The following is a 16,409-nucleotide window of genomic DNA, read 5'->3' as shown; positions in this document are numbered from 1 at the left end:
ATTTTTTTTCTATAGAATAGCAAACTTAAAAATACATCTGGCTAAACTGGACAGTGAGGCCTGGCCAGGTGTGCTGGATTCAGAACGGGACCGACTAATATTAATCAATGAGAAGGAGGAGCTCTTAAAGGAAATGCGGTTCATTAGCCCCCGAAAGTGGACTCGGGGTGAAGTGGAAAGATTGGAGATGGAGAGAAAACGTCTAGAGGAAGATCTTCAAGCTGCAAGAGATACTCAAAGCAAAGCCTTAACAGAGAGGTATGTAACCAGAGCAGAACAAAGCTTAAATTACTGGCTTACAGATAGAATAAGAATAAATAATCAACTTTTATCATGGCAAAATAGCAGGGTGCCCTGAGGTTCTAGGAACATCCATGTGCAGCTAAGAGTCTTCTGCTTTTAAGGTTTTGTCTGAAAGAACCTCCCCAAGCACTCACTTCCCTTCTCATTTACTCTGTGTAATTAGCTGCTGTCCTACGCAAGTATGCTAAAAATATATTCATGCATATTGGAAAAATTCCAGACACCGTAGAGATCCCTGATTGCGAGAGTTTTTACTATTGTGAAACACTTCTAGCTAAATGAATGGCTCCTACTGCCATTCCAAAATTAACTCCTTTACTTGGAGCTTATGGGATGGGACATCATTTTGGGACATCATTTTGGGATGTCACAAAAGAATTGAGGGCGGGAGCAGGGAGGAAAAGCTTATTTTTAGACACATTGCTCTGTAGTGCATCCCCCTTTGTTAATGATGCCACTGAGAATCCCATTTGACTTTTGCATCAGTGGGGTAGCCATGTATCCACAAAAACAATGTGGAGTCTGGTGGCACCAGAGGCCTGGTCCCCACTAAGCCCCCACTTCGGACTAAGGTACGCAAATTCAGCGACGTTAATAAAGTAGCTGAATTCGAAGTACCTTAGTCCGAACTTACCGCGGGTCCAGACGCGGCAGGGAGGCTCCCCCATCGATGCCGCGTACTCCTCTCGCCGAGCTGGAGTACCGGCGTCGACGGCGAGCACTTCTGGAATCGATCCCAGAACATCGATTGCCTGCCGCCGGACCCTCCGGTAAGTATAGACGTACCCTTAGATTTATTAGGGCATAAGCATTCCTGGGTAAAAAACCCACTCTTCAGATGCACCTGATTTCTGCATCAATCAAATTTTCTCCCTCTATGAAGCACATGGTACTCAGATATATGTGTACACTTTGAAGTGTGTACAGCTATGAACTTAATTAGTATTTCAGAAGTTCTCTGAAGTGAGATGAAAGACTAAATTTCTAGCTGAAATTCTAGTAACAAATTTAAAAACTACTCTCGGCCCAAAGGTATAAATCAAGAAAAGCCTACAATGCGACAGCTGTCAGGGTAGGGCTTCTATTTTTCAAAATAAATTATGCCTTATGAAGTTGAAGATACTTTAATATCGTTAGGACAGGAAACATATAATCTAAATGTGCAAGTTCATTAAAATCTCCATCTGGGTTCCTCACTGCAAAACTTGTAAGCCCTGAAAGCTTGCTTTTCATTGCTTGTGCTGAGTTTTCTTTACGTGGAAGGGCTGGATTCAGTGAGAACATCATATAGCTGAGTGATCGTATTTTGCTTTCTAATCCCTAGAGAACACCTGCTTCAATTGCATGAGTTATCCCACTTTTCTCTCTACTACGGAAAATGTTCTAAATAAGGACAAAAATGCAAAATTTGCTCTTACACCATTGTAAATCTGAAGTAATGCTAGTGCTTCAAAGGAATTTCTCTTGCTTTACCTACATACATATAAAATATGGTTGTGATCTAAATCATAGAAGTGTAGGACTGGAAGGGACCTCAGTAGGTCATCTAGTCTAGACCCTTGCACTCAAGGCAGGACTACACAATAACTAGAGTATCCCTGACAGATGTTTGTCTAACCTGTTCTTTTAAAACCTCCACTGAAGGAGATTCCACAACCTCGTTGGGCAATTTGTTCCAGTGCTTAACCACCCTGAGAGGAAGTTTTTCCTAATGTTCAACCTAAACATCCCTTGCTGAAATTTAAACCCATTGCTTCTTGTCCTATTTTCAGAGGTTAAGGAGAACAATTTTTTACCCTCTTCCTGGTACCAACCTTTTATGTGTTTGAAAACTCTTATCATGTGCCCGATTATCTTCTCTTCTCCAGATAAACAAACCATTTTTTTTCAATCTTCCCTAATAGGTCATGTTTTCTAGACCTTTAATCATTTTTGTTTCTCTTCTCTGGACTTTTTCCAATTTGTCCACATCTTTCCTGAAATGTGGTGCCCAGAATTGGACACAGTACTCCAGCTGAAGCCTAATCAGCGTAGAGTAGAGCAGAAGAATTACTTCTCGTGTCTTGCTTATGACACTCCTGCTAATACCTCGGATTTTTTTGCAACAGTGTTACACTGTTGACTAATATTTAGCTTGTGGTCCACTATGACCCCAAGATCCTTTTCTGCCATACTCCTTCCTAGGCAGTCATTTCCCATTTTGTATGTGTGTAATTGATTGTTCCTTCCTAAGTGGAGTATTTGCAATTGTCTTTATTGAATTTCATCCTGTTTTCTTCAGACCATTTTCCAGTTGGTCCAGAACACTTTGAATTTTAATCCTATCCTCCAAAGCATTTGCAACCCCTCCCAGCTTGGTATCGTCCTCAAACTTTAAAACTTTCATGTGTCCCAACTGAGTTGGCCTTCGCTATCTGTTTTTTATTGATGTTATAGTAGTGGTTAGAGTCAAATCAAATTGTACTAGGTGCTGTACAAATATATAGTGAGAGAAGACCCTGAACCCTAAGGCCTTCTAGTCAAAACAGACAATGGACAAAGGATGGGAGAGGAAACTGAGGCACTGAAGTAAATGACATGCCCAGTAGCAAACAGAAGGTTAGTCATGGTGCTTGGACTAGAACTCAGTGCTCCTGATTGCCTGCCTAATGCCATATCCATGGACCATGTTGCCCCTTCCACTCCCACTGTCACTGTCACTCTTTATGCTTTATTGTGTAAGTAAGTAAAGATTGTTCCTGCTCCTCCTGTTGGTCTCTAAGTTGAACTCTTCAGGCTTGATGGCAAGGATTTTCCAGGAGAGAGTTCTTTGGTCTGGAACTTGTTTTTTAAGTGGTCCAACACATTTTGGCTATTTTAGACAGGGAGCTCTTCTGGCTGCCTTTTCCCTGACTCCTGGGATTGTCTAAACCAGGGGTGGGCAACCTATGGCACACGTGCCAAAGGCGGCATGTGAGCTGATTTTCAGTGGCACTCACACTGCCTGGGTCCTGGCCAACGGTCCGGAGGGATCTGCATTTTCATTTAATTTTAGAAGAAGCTTCTTAAACATTGAAAAAATCTTATTTACTTTACATACAACAATAGTTTAGTTATATATTATAGACATAGAAAGAGACCTCTAAAAACATTCAAATATATTTCTGGCACACGAAACCTTAAATTAGAGTGAATAAATGAAGACTCGGCACACCACTTCTGAAAGGTTGCCGAGCCCTGGTCTAAACAGTGAGTAAGTCTGCAGCAAGCCAGGGTGTGCAGCAAACAGGGTCCACATGGTGAGTTGGTGTGTGACCACTGGTGCACTGTAGATTCACACTCTCTAGCTTGCCACACACTAACTGGCTGCATAGACTAGCCTGGTTTTAGCTAGACTGAATTTAGACTCTTGATGGTGCATGAAGCCTCAGGCAGTGTCTTTATACCACCTAACATTCATCTTTGTTTCTATTTACACAAACTACATACCGGGTACTATGGTGAGGAGTTTCTAGGAAAGCTCCTTCAGTGGGAGGAGAGGTGTAGGGGGGAAGCGCCTGAAAAAACCCACTCTTCCCATTAGGGGTGAGTGAGAGTGTGTGTGTGTGTGTGTGTGTGTGTAATCTCCCACTGAAAACCAAATCACAAATATATCATGCTTCATTACCAATTATAGAGATAGACTCTATGGTCTGCTCCAGCTGCTTAGCAGCGTTCTGGTGACATTAAGTAGCTGAAGGAAAACAATGGAGCTGTGTGCGCTCATTAGAATTTGACTGCTTAGAAATAGGTTATATAAATCTGGAAATTACACTGGATCATAAATGTCTTTAGCGATGTGATTTTTTTAACCTATTTTATTTAGAGAAATATTTGACATGAAAAATGTATTCGCTCTTCTTTTTGAAATTGAGTGAAAGGATAATTCACAAATCCGCATTTCTGATACATTGACTGTAAGACTCTAACTGTGTGACTGGCAAAATGCCTCCTGAGTTATCCAAAAACTACTACCAAATGTCTATGGACTGATCCTAGAAACACAACCAGGTATAGTGCTTGCTACTCTACCCAGAAATAAGCATTTGCAGGACTGGGCCCCAGATTTTAGTGTTCCTTGAAGCTGTTTAAAAAACCAAGAAAACAAAAAAACATGAAAAAAACTATAGAACTGTGTTACACAGGGCTGATTACGGTCCTAATTTACTCCCTATTTAGTCTCAGCAGAATTGCACAGTAAGGGCACAATTTTTTCATTTTAATTTTAGAATGTCATTTTAACTTATTGTCCATCTTTGCTGTCTTCTCTAGATTGAAGTTGAATAGCAAAAGAAATCAGTTGGTCCGCGAACTGGAGGAAACAACACGGTTAGTTGTAACGTTACACGCCCAGCTGAAAAAGTGAGTTTTTGATCTTTCAGAGATTTACATATGCTTTAAATGGGCATCATGTGACTGCCCTTTCTCCCTTATCATAGTGCTCAAATTTTGTGTAATAAGAGTTGAAATAATAAAATGCTTGGTGTCAAGTATCAGAGGGGTAGCCGTGTTAGTCTGAATCTGTAAAAAGCAACAGAGGGTCCTGTGGCACCTTTGAGACTAACAGAAGTACTGGGAGCATAAGCTTTCGTGGGTCAGAACCTCACTTCTTCAGATGCAAGTAATGGAAATCTCCAGAGGCAGGTATATATCAGTGTGGAGATAACAAGGTTAGTTCAATCAGGGAGGGTGAGGTGCTCTGCTAGCTCTCAACTGCTAGCAGAGCACCTCACCCTCCCTGATTGAACTAACCTCGTTATCTCCACACTGATATATACCTGCCTCTGGAGATTTCCATTACTTGCATCTGAAGAAGTGAGGTTCTGACCCACGAAAGCTTATGCTCCCAGTACTTCTGTTAGTCTCAAAGGTGCCACAGGACCCTCTGTTGCTAAAATGCTTGGATTCGGGTGAGGGATGGGAGTAATAAAATAACTCATCACAGAAGTTGACATTGCTAAAGGCCTAATCTTAGCAAATAAGCATGCATTATTATGCCTGATAATTAAGCCACTTACAACACATGTATCTCTGAAAGTGGACTTCAGATTTATGCTCCTGCTTGTAAATGTGTCTATTGTATTTATGGTATCTTTTAACTTGTTCTAATGAAATATTGTGTACTCAGTTTGTTCAGACTATCTTTTTGGAAAAGGATAAGGTTGGTAGCTTTGGAGACAAGTACACATATTCAGGCACTAAAATCATCCTCAGAACTCGATAGAGTTGTCCCATCCATTGGAGAAATAGGGTTTCTATCAACTGGGCAAACTGAGCTGATGCTTAGCCTTAGATGGAGTTTACCACCAGCTTTGGGCTGCATTCCCAAGCAACCCGACTCCAAGAAGACCCGGTCCTGGCGCGCCGGGGGCCGCTACCGGCCTCACACCGTCCACGGGCACCTCTTAACGGTTTCACGCCCTCTTGAAGCTGGTGGTAAACTCCATCTAAGCCTAAATAGTGGCACAAGACCAATAGTCAACAAGTACCGTAAGGGAAAGTTGAAAAGAACTTTGAAGAGAAAGTTCAAGCTGGTGGTAAACTCCATCTAAGGCTAAATACTGGCACGAGACCGATAGTCAATGAGCTGATGCTATTTGATTCTGCTCTGAGGCCTATCCTCTTTCATCAAGGCAATAGTGAAAAGACCGGAAAGAAATTTTAGTGCAAGATATCTGACTCTTAGAGAGGCCACTTAGAACTATTGCAGATAGGCAGCTATTCCCACATGGTGAAGTTGGCATTATTTCTAGCGGGTGAAGCTACATCATGCATTCATTTCCCAGTTCACCGAGTGGGCTGTGTAACTCATTATTTCCTTACTCTGTGCACCATACTTTCTGTTCTTGACACACTCACTCAGTGACTTGGGCAAACACACAGTATGAGCAAATGCTTGTGAGCATGTATTTGCATGTGCAGTATAATGAAGTTCACCAAACTTTCTGTCACAGGGAACGAATAAGAAGCATCCTTTTAAAAAATGAAATTATAACTGTTTTATAATAGTATTTGGTAAATAATAATATTTACTAGCTCTCAATAGTCTTACAAACATTACCAAGGTTCCTACTCCAATTCTGGTGGCCTCTTTTAAGCCATGCTTCACACAACAGGTGTTTTCATAAGACTGATGTGATACACATCTGCCATCCTAGTGCAGACGGCAATCTGTGCTAAAACTTTGCTGAACTCTGCATGTTTTCCTTAAAAGAACAAGCATATGGTGTATGATTTATTTAGCACCACTCCTAGACAGTGTTGCTGATCCATAAATCTCAAATATGTAATGTTATGCTTATTAATTAGCATTCCCCTAGCTTTTTCATCATTAGGAATATTTTTTTTAAATCCATGTTAAAAATAACCCAAGTGTAAGTTTTTAAACAATAGCAAATCTAGATCTGAAGTGAGGACTAAAGGCTCTAAGACTACTAGTGTTTCCAGTATAGTACTTATTATGCTGAATAGTTCCATTGACTGAAATGGAACTACTCCGGGTAGTAAGTACTGTACTTGGTAATTCAGTATTTGTAGGATCATGCACCAAGGAACGCCTTGCTGGTAACATATGTGAGGCCTCAGAGGTTATATAGTTCTGTTTTAGTTTGGGAATGGTATTTTATTTTGTTCTTTCTGATTTTATAACTGACACAAAAATACAAATTGTTCATTATCTTATTAAAACAAATCTGCAAGTCCAGCATTCTTACTTTAACAAAATCCTCTTACACACTTTACCCCATTGCATTCTGCTTCTCTTAAATGAAAGTTGGTGTGAATTTCTCACTTGTGAAATGAAAGCCAAATAAGGCTAGCTTAAAACAGTCCTAGTACAGGCTTCCCACACACACATCTGCTAATGTATTGCTGCCTGATTTATAACATCTCCTATGTCAAATACATTTGTTAGTCTCTAAGGTGCCACAAGTACTCCTGTTCTTTTTGCGGATACAGACTAACACGGCTGCTACTCTGAAATATGTCAGTTCTGAGTTTCTACTGAGCAGAAACAATTGTGCTGAATTGTAAGGGTCTTTTTATGTGAACAAGCATCCTCCAAGGACTCAGCTAACATTTACTTCACTTGAAATTAATTCTGATTTGAGGCAGATCTCCAGAGCTAAATGGCTAGTCAGAGCTGTGTTTAGTCACTCACTAGTGTGGCACTGGAATATCTGAGACTGATTCTGCTTGGCAATCCTAATTTTTCACATAGATGAATCTTGCAAGTCAGCTCAGAACAGCATGTTACTGGGCTCATCCCAGATAGTTGCAGGCTGAACTTCACAGCAGGCCATATACTGGGTTGGAGTTTGAGGTTAGACAACTGGAAACTATTCCTGTGACATGAAGGGACCGTCCTCTCCTCACTGTGGCATTAAGCTCATCTTTCCTATATGGGGCAAAGGACCTGTTCTCATGCTCCATCTTGAAGGTTAAGAAGAACCAGAGGGCTTCCACATAACTGAACAAAGAATGCTGTTACTCTAATCCTTTGTTACTTTGAGTTGATGATTATTTGTGTGTGTGTAAGAGAGGGCTCATAGGATGATGAATACAGATTGTTGAAAAAAGCAAATTACATCACCTGTTTTCATTGAAGTGTCATCAATTGAAGTTTGGAAATTTTCAATCAACTGTACTGCTGGGTGACAATTCCTGTGTGGATTTTAATTCTAAATTGTCAGGGTGCCTAAAGCTACGGACTGATGTCTTGTTGTTTAAAAGCTAAAATAGCAAACTGCACCAGCATTTTGGTGAGTTTGGTGATGAGTCATGCATAAAAATGTCATGGTGTCTTTCAGAACTCATATGATGTAAAAGCCAAGCTTCCTCTGACATGTTTGTGTTTCTTTGCAGCCTCTCTACCAGCATGCTTTCCCTCTCTTCGGGCAGCAGCCATGGCTCTCTCGCATCGAGCAGAGGATCTCTTGCCACCTCTAGCCAGGATTCTTCCACTTCAGCCAGTTTTACTGATCTCTACTATGAGCAGTGGGAACAGTTGGACTCAGACTATCAGAACAAAGTTGACTTCTTACTCTTGGAGGGAGCCGCTGGATTTAGGCCTTCAGGCTATATCACCACTATTCATGAGAACGAGGTGGCAAAAACTCACAAAACAGATGCCACCAGTCGTATCCAGGCTCTGAGATCTTTGTCTGGGACCCCCAAATCAATGACATCCTTATCTCCAAGGTCATCTCTGTCATCTCCCTCTCCACCCTGCTCCCCACTAGTGGTAGACCCTCTCTTAACTGGAGATGCCTTTTTGAGCCACATGGACTTTGAAGATACAGAAATAAATATAACTCTTTCTGAACTCTCTCTAAACGCTGGAAGTGGCAGCTATAGATTGGAAGAGCCTAGGGCTGGGGACAAACATCTAGGACAAGGTACAGTAATAGCTCAACCTAAAAGTAACTTTAAGATCCTCTTTTAAAAAAATATTTTGATTTGGACAGCAAAGCAATAAGCTAAAATTCAGACATTGCAAACATTGCTCAACAGTCTTTAGTACAAGGACGTCTGGCAGCCTCCATCCAATAATGCATTTGTGACATCTAACGATATACTCTATCCCAGCTGGAGAAAGAATTGGTGATTTAATTCATATCCAGGAATGAATTCCTTTCCTAACCACTTCAGTCCCTAACTAGGCTTAGCAGCATTTGATTTTTATTTTTCCTAACGATTATTAATGAATTTTAAACATGTTTTATTTTTAACGATTTTGGTTTGTACAAATGTGAGAAATTAAAAGGAGGTAGGGTTGGAATTAGAGTTCGGGCAATGCTGGCAGTGGAGCTGCACTAGGCTCCCAGCACTGACAGCAAGGCTACATGGGGTTCCTTGCATGGCCAAGAGGCCCAAGTCGCCAGGACGCAAGGTGTGGGGAAGGCTGCAGTCCTGGCTCAGCAGAGCGGAGCTTCTGGTCAGGACTGTAAGGAGGAGGACAAGCCCTGGCCGTGGGGTGCTGCTGAACAGTTCCTGCCAGGGGATGGCTCCCACTCACCTGGCTGGCAAGTGAGTGAGTAGGGCTATGAGAGCAGAACTGCAGAGACCGCTCTGCTTAGCTGCAGAGCCAGTGATACCCAATCTCTGCAGGCACAAGATGTGAGGAAGACTGCAGATCGGTTGGGATAGAGCAGAGCCCCCCACCCACAGGGGAGGCCACCCTGCTGCTGAACGGCTCCTGCTCAGGGATGGAGCCATTCAGCAGCCAGGTGGCCTCCCCTGTGGCTGGGTATCATCCTTATCCTCCTTGTAGTCCTGGTCAGGGGTCTCTGCTTTGCCCTGCCAGGACCGCAGCCTTCCCCACACCATTCACCTGCAGGGATTGGATATCAGAGGCCCTGTGGCAGCACAGGAGTGAAGGAGTGGGACCGTGACAGCGGGGCTACAGAGGGGTCTCTGCACTCCTGCATGGCCAATGGCACCTGATCCCGGCAAACACAAGGCAGGGAGGCTGCACTTGTGCCGATTGTTATGATCCATTTTTGTTGTTGTTGTTGATTTCAGTGTGTCAGGTGAAATTGACATTCACTGGCAAATAATATAATTCGAATGCTGCCAAGCCTGCCTATAAGCAGGGCCGGTGCAAGGAAGTTTTGTGCCCTAGGCAAAACTTCCACCTTGCGTGCACCCCGCCCCCCAACCAGCCCTGCAGCAGCTCCCCACCCTGCCTCCACCCTGAGGTCCCTCCCCCTCCCACCCTGAGGCACACACACCCCTCCCTGGCCCGGGGAGAACTAGCGATTTCAAAGGTGAAGTCTCTTAGCAACAATAACTTGTTTGGATAATAAGCATGATAAAAATGAGACACTTAAGATTACTGGATTTTTGTTAAAAGGGTTCAATACAGGAGCAAACACTTTCCTTTGTGAGGCTACTGACCCTGTGCAAATAAATTAAAAGCGCAGGAGTGAAGGAGTGGGACCGTGACAGTGGGGCTACAGAGGGGTCTCTGCACTCCTGCATGACCAGTGGCACCTGATCCTGGCAGACACAAGGCAGGGAGGCTGCACTTGTGCCGATTGTTATGATCCATTTTTTGTACAGTCGATACCACACAGGCAGACACAAGCATCTGTCAGATGTCAGTGAAGGTGGGGCCTATGTGAATGAAATGGTTACTTTCTACTTCAGTGGAGAAAAAAAGTAGAAAGTCAACATTAGTGCTGTAGGATATGTTTAAAAAGAAACCCTACATGAATGTAGGGGAACTAGTGAAATGTGATTACCACCTGATACCATTTTGTATCTAAACAGTTGTCATTTTAAGGCTTCATTTCATAATTAAAATTCCCTAAAGTGACATTACCCTCACCCTACATGATAGATACTTTTTCATCTGAGTATGAAACAGTATTTATTCCTGTTAGAACTGGATAGTGATTTGTTTTAACCTTTTTAGCTCTTCATGATTGTCATGGCTGTTAAATGAAAGCTAAGGTGTTAAGCAGATTAAGTGATTAGTGCTGTTATTCAGTCAGCAGACAAAGTAATCGCCATAAGGAGTTTATTTCAGGGCAATAAGGAGGAGAGATTTCACTTTCTAGGCATTACTCACACAATTCAATGTAATACTAAAACATTGTGGCTGAGTGTTATGGTCAGTACTTGGCCTCATTGGACAACATGTGCTCACGTTCTTGTAAGCAGAATTAAATCGTGTATCCCTCAGGGATTTTCTTTTTTTTTTAACAAAAAATGTGACAAAGTCCTTGCTGCTTTGAAATATGCTTCCTTTTCCATCTTAAATGTGTGGTGGTTGGAGTCTCAATTTTATCATTGAGAAGTATCAAACATGTATATAACAAGTGTATATTGGGCCAAACTCTGATGTATATGCAGAGTAATTCCATTGAAGTCAAGGGTGAAACTGAACAGAATCTAGTCCATAAAGAATTATAAAAGAGCTCTATACTCTGACTTCAGATGTTCATGTGGCCCACAGTTGCTTTTCTGAAAGCAGCTGAAATTGCACATGTGAGAGATTAAGAAAAATTCTACTAAGAACAGAAATCAAATCCACGTTAGTGGTGTGACCAAATTTAATGAACTCAGATTTAGGTTGACATTTCTTTTATATCTTATGCGAATGCGTGCAATGGAGCCTGTGTAGTCCTCCATCAGGGCAGAGAGTGGGCCTGTAATAGGAAAAGATCTATCAGCAGTGGTTATAGCAAGAGACTTTGGCTATGGCTACACTACAGATCTTACAATGGCAAAAGATGCAGCGCTGCTAGCGCAGATGCTGTAAAATGGCAGGAGAGAGCTCTCCTGTCGACTTAATTATTCCAGCCCCTGCAAACGGAAGTAGCTATGTCAGTGGAAGTAGCTCTCCTTCCATCATAGCGCTGTCCATGCTGGTGCTTAGGTCAATGTAACTTACATCCCTCGGGGGGTGTCTTATTCATGCCCTTGAGCAATCTAACATATCCATGTAAGCTGTAGTGTGTACATAGCCTGAAAACCAGTTGTTTGGTTCAGTTCTTGTCTCTGGGGAGGAATCGGTAATTGGTAATAAATGGGGATTTAAAGCTTCCATTCATTCGTTATCTCACTCTATTCCTTCTAGGAATAGCACATCTTATTGGCAAAGTGGTGTCACTCCTATAATTTAGGTGTAAGACCCTGAATAGATAGAAAATATTCTTTTTCCAAGATTCAGCCCAGATACTATATCAAATTCCATATGGAATTTGGTCAGGACAGTAAAAAAGAGTAAGATATAGTGATTAGTTAATTTGATTATTATTCATTTGAATCCAGCCCTTGATGGTCTAAAAGGGTTACCTGACAAACACACAGTTGCACATAATTGGTAATTACTGGCCTAATCTGTGTAGTTTTTGATGGCTTCAGGTTCCATTTATTATCATGTACAAAGATTTGTATAAGACACCAATATGTCTCTTTTGCAGAATCACTTCAATGCAGCGTAAGCACAAATTCGTGATGTCTTCCTCTTCATGCATTTGTAAGAGCCTCTCATGTGTTGGTGTTTTCTTTCTCACGTGTTTAAATTTCCTGGCTTGAACATAATGGTATCAGATGGAAAAATGTTTGCTACTCTATGTTATCAGAATACCATGGTTGTAAGATTTTAGTTTTTAAACAGAACTCCTCAGTGAATTCAATTGATGGTATGAGGTGGCCCTTAAAAACACCCTCACAGCAGTAATTCTGTATTTAGAGACCTGATCCTGCAGCTCGTTACTAATGTGACTAAGGGTATCACAACCAGGATTTGGGAGGTCAGACCTAGTGGTAGGGCAGGAGTCAGACTGAGTCAGGTACCAGGAAGTTAAAGTCCAAGGGCTGGTCCACACTAACCCCCCAGTTCGAACTAAGATACACAACTTCAGCTACGTGAATAATGTAGCTGAAGTTGAAGTACCTTAGTTCGAACTTAAAGGTACTTACCAAAGGTCCACACGCGGCAGGGAGGCTCCCCCATTGACTCCGCCTACTCCTCTCGCGGAGCAGGAGTACCGGCGTCGACGGCGAGCACTTCCGGGATCGATCCCAGAAGATCGATTGCTTACCGCCGAACCCGGAGGTAAGTATAGACGTACCCCAAGACAGATGCCAGTTTACAGGCAGCAATTGAATAGCAAAGTCAAGGACAAACCAGGGTCAGAAACCGGAATCTAGGGTCTACCGCAAGCAGGAGTGAAAGTAACTTACAGGACTTACCGATACTGCCGGAGTCCTGAGAGGGCGTGGCCTCGTCCGGAAGAGGCGTGGCCTCAACCGAAAGAGGCGGGGCCTCTCAAGATTTAAAGGCCCTGGGGCACCGGCTGTGGCTGAGAGCCCCAGGGCCTTTAAATCAACCCAGGGCTCCCAGCTGCAGAGGTGGCTGGGAGCCCCCGGGGCAAATTAAAGGGCCTGGGGCTCCGGCCACCATGGAGCTCCGGGCCCTTTAAATCCCGGCCCCAGCCAGCTGCCTGAGCTGTGGGGGAGATTTAAAGGGCTCTGGGCTCCCCGCAGCGGCAGGGAGCTCCGAGCCCTTTAAATCCCGGCCCCAGCCCGGCTACCGGCGGGGAGCCCAGAGCCCTTTAAATCCCCGCCACGGAAGCTGGTGCGGTCCAGCACGGTGTACTGGCTCTTGCCGGTAAGCCGCACTGGATCGTACCGGCTTACTTTCACCTCTGACCGCAAGCAGGATCTGGAGCAGAAATGGGCAGGCAATCTATGTTGTTGCTCAGATACCTTCCTTCATGGCTTCCTGGTTTAAATACTGGTACCAGCCAGTCAGTGGCTGTTTGGAGCTGCCACCCAAATCCTGCTGCACAATACTTCCTGCCGAGCCCACCCGCACAGGATCCTTCCGTGGACACCCAGCCTGAGCCTCCATTGGTGATGCACAGGTGCCCGCAGCCCAGAACGCTCATGGTCCCTAGATTCCAGCCCTGGAGGTTCTTACAAAGGGTTTGCAGGACTGGGACCTAATTCCCTTAACTAATAAATAAAAAAATACACTGAACATTTATCAGAACATAGACAAAGTTTTAAAAAATAAAACAAAAAGCCTTCTGCTTACTAGTTGGGATGAGTGCTTCTTCAGATGTTCCACAGCTGCTGAAGAAGGGATTTTCCCTCTCAAATCTCTCTTGGCTTTGATGATTGTGGAGCATGCGTAGGCTGGTATTCACAGACAACCCTGGCTCTATCAGCCCCATTATGCTTGCTCTGAATATAAAGCCTTTACTCTGGAAGTGCCTCCAGTTGTGTGACAATAAGGTTGCCAACTTTCTAATGGCACAAAACCGAACACCCCTTCCGCGGCCCCTGCCCTGCCCTTTCTCTGAGGCCCTGTCCCGCCCCTTCTCCCAGGCCCTGCCCCCACTTGCTCCATCCCCCCTTCCTCCGTCGCTCTTTCTCCCCCACCCTCACTTACTTTCACCGGGCTGGGGCAGGGGATTGGGTTGCGGTAGGGCTCCAGCTGGGAGTGCGGGCTCTGGGGTGGGGCCGGGGACGAAGGGTTTGGAGTGCAGGAGAAGACTCCGGGCTGGGGCAGGGGGTTGGGGTGCTGGAGAGGGTGCGGGGTGCAGGGTCCTGGCAGCGCTTACTGCGGCTCCCAGGACGTGACCACCAGGTTCCTGCAGCCCTTAGGTGCATGGGCAGCCAGGGAGGCTCCGCGTGTTGCCCTCGCGCCCACAGGCACCTCCCCCACAGCTCCCATTGGTTGTGGTTAGTGGGTAATGGGAGCTGCGGAGCCGGCACGTGGGGTGGGGCAGCGCACAGAGTCTTCCTGGCTGCCCATGCGCCTTAAGGGCCACAAGGACCTGGCGCCACTTCCGGGAGCTGCGTGGAGCTAGGGCAGGCAGGGATTGTGCTTTAGCCCTGAGCCACCACTGCACGACCGACTGGACTTTTAACGTACCACTCAGTGGTGCTGACCAGTGCCACCAGGGTCCCTTTTCGACTGGGCATTCCAGTCGAAAACCGGACCCCCGGCAACCCTACCCACCAGCTGCTTTTAGAACTTCTCTAGCCTATTTAGGATGCCTATGGTATGTTAGCTCTGATAGCTTCTGTTATGTCTAGTTTCCATAGCACCCTATCCCAAATATCTATGCACTGTGGCTGTAGTATTTAAATACTTCCTTTTTACTATTTGTATATGGTAGCACCCTCATTGTGGTAGGTGTTTCCCAGACAGAGCATGATCCTTGCCCTGAAGAATGTGAGAGTTTTTACTAGAGCTGTCAAGCGATTAAAAAAATTAATAGCGGTTAATCGTGCAATTAATCGTGCTGTTAAAAAATAAAAGAATACCATTTATTTAAATATTTTTCAATGTTTTCTACATTTTCAAAAATATTTATTTCAACTACAACATAGAATACAAAGTGTACAGTGCTCACTTTATATTTACTTTTGATTACAAATATTTGCACTGTAAAAAAACAAAAGAAGTAGTATTTTTCAATTCACCTAATACAAGTACTGCAGGGCAATCTCTTTATCATGAAATTGAACTTGCAAATGTAGAATTATGTACAAAAAATAACTACATTCAAAAATGAAACAGTGTAAAACTTAAAACAAGTCCACTCAGTCCTACTTCAGCCAATCACTCAGACGGATAAGTTTGGTTACAATTTGCAGGAGATAATGCTGCCCGCTTCTTGTTTACATCACTTGAAAGTGAGAACAGGCGTTCGCATAGAATAGACACTGTTGTAGCCGGCGTTGCAAGATATTTACGTGCCAGATGCACTAAAGATTCATATGTCTCTTCATGCTTCAACCACCATTCCAGAAGACATGCATCCATGCTGATGATGGGTTCTGCTCAATAACGATCCAAAGCAAAGCGGACTGATATATGTTCATTTTCATCATCTGAATCAGATGCCACCAGCAGAAGGTTGATTTTCTTTTTTGATGGTTTGGGTTCTGTAGTTTCCGCATCTGAGTGTTGCTCTTTAAAGACTTCTGAAAGCATGCACCACACCTCCTTCCTCTCAGATTTTGGAAGGCACTTCAGATTCTTAAACCTTGGGTCAAGTGCTGTAGCTATTTTTAGAAATCTCACATTGGTACCTTCTTTGCGCTTTGTCAAATCTGCTGTGAAAGTGTTTTTCAAACGAGCATGTGCTGGGTCATCATCCGAGACTGCTATAACATGAAATATATGGCAGAATGCGGGTAAAACAAAGCAGGAGACATACAATTCTCCCCCAAGGAGTTCAGTCACAAATGTAATTAACGCATTATTTTTTTAACAAGCATCAGCTGCATGGAAGCATGTCCTCTGGAATGGTGGTCCCCCAACAAGCCCCTATGCATCCGGATTCCCCACTGAGCTGCCCGCACCCAGATTGCCCCACACAGAACTCTCTCAACACACACGTGGATCCCCCCTCACACTAAGCTCCTCCACACTTGGATCATGCTTTGCTGAGTTTGCCTGTCAACACCTGGTGATGTTTCTGGGGCAGGCCTGGTCCTTGCGCTGTGTCAGGGTTCGGTGCAGCCTCACAGCTGAGTCCATGTCCCGGGGCGGAGCTTCACAGTGATCTTCCACCTCCGTGCAGCCAGTGCCTGTGCTCCCCAGTGCCATGCTGGAG

At 44.0% G+C, this 16,409-nt stretch overlaps 1 protein-coding gene across 2 annotated transcripts in view; it reads left to right on the top strand.

Annotated features, from left to right (window-relative positions):
* Nucleotides 1-16,409, top strand: part of WWC1 (WW and C2 domain containing 1) — a 172,570-nt gene that overhangs the window by 115,091 nt on the left and 41,070 nt on the right. For both annotated transcript variants that reach the window (XM_008179581.4, XM_042850783.2), the window contains 3 exons: nucleotides 16-258; nucleotides 4,594-4,683; nucleotides 8,185-8,717. In XM_008179581.4, the coding sequence (XP_008177803.2) occupies nucleotides 16-258; nucleotides 4,594-4,683; nucleotides 8,185-8,717 (866 nt within the window). The remainder of the gene's footprint in view (nucleotides 1-15; nucleotides 259-4,593; nucleotides 4,684-8,184; nucleotides 8,718-16,409) is intronic.

The sequence above is a fragment of the Chrysemys picta genome, chromosome 8, assembly GCF_011386835.1.
Source record: "Chrysemys picta bellii isolate R12L10 chromosome 8, ASM1138683v2, whole genome shotgun sequence".
Lineage (NCBI taxonomy): Eukaryota > Metazoa > Chordata > Testudines > Emydidae > Chrysemys > Chrysemys picta.
This window is presented reverse-complemented; position numbering and strand designations above follow the sequence as displayed.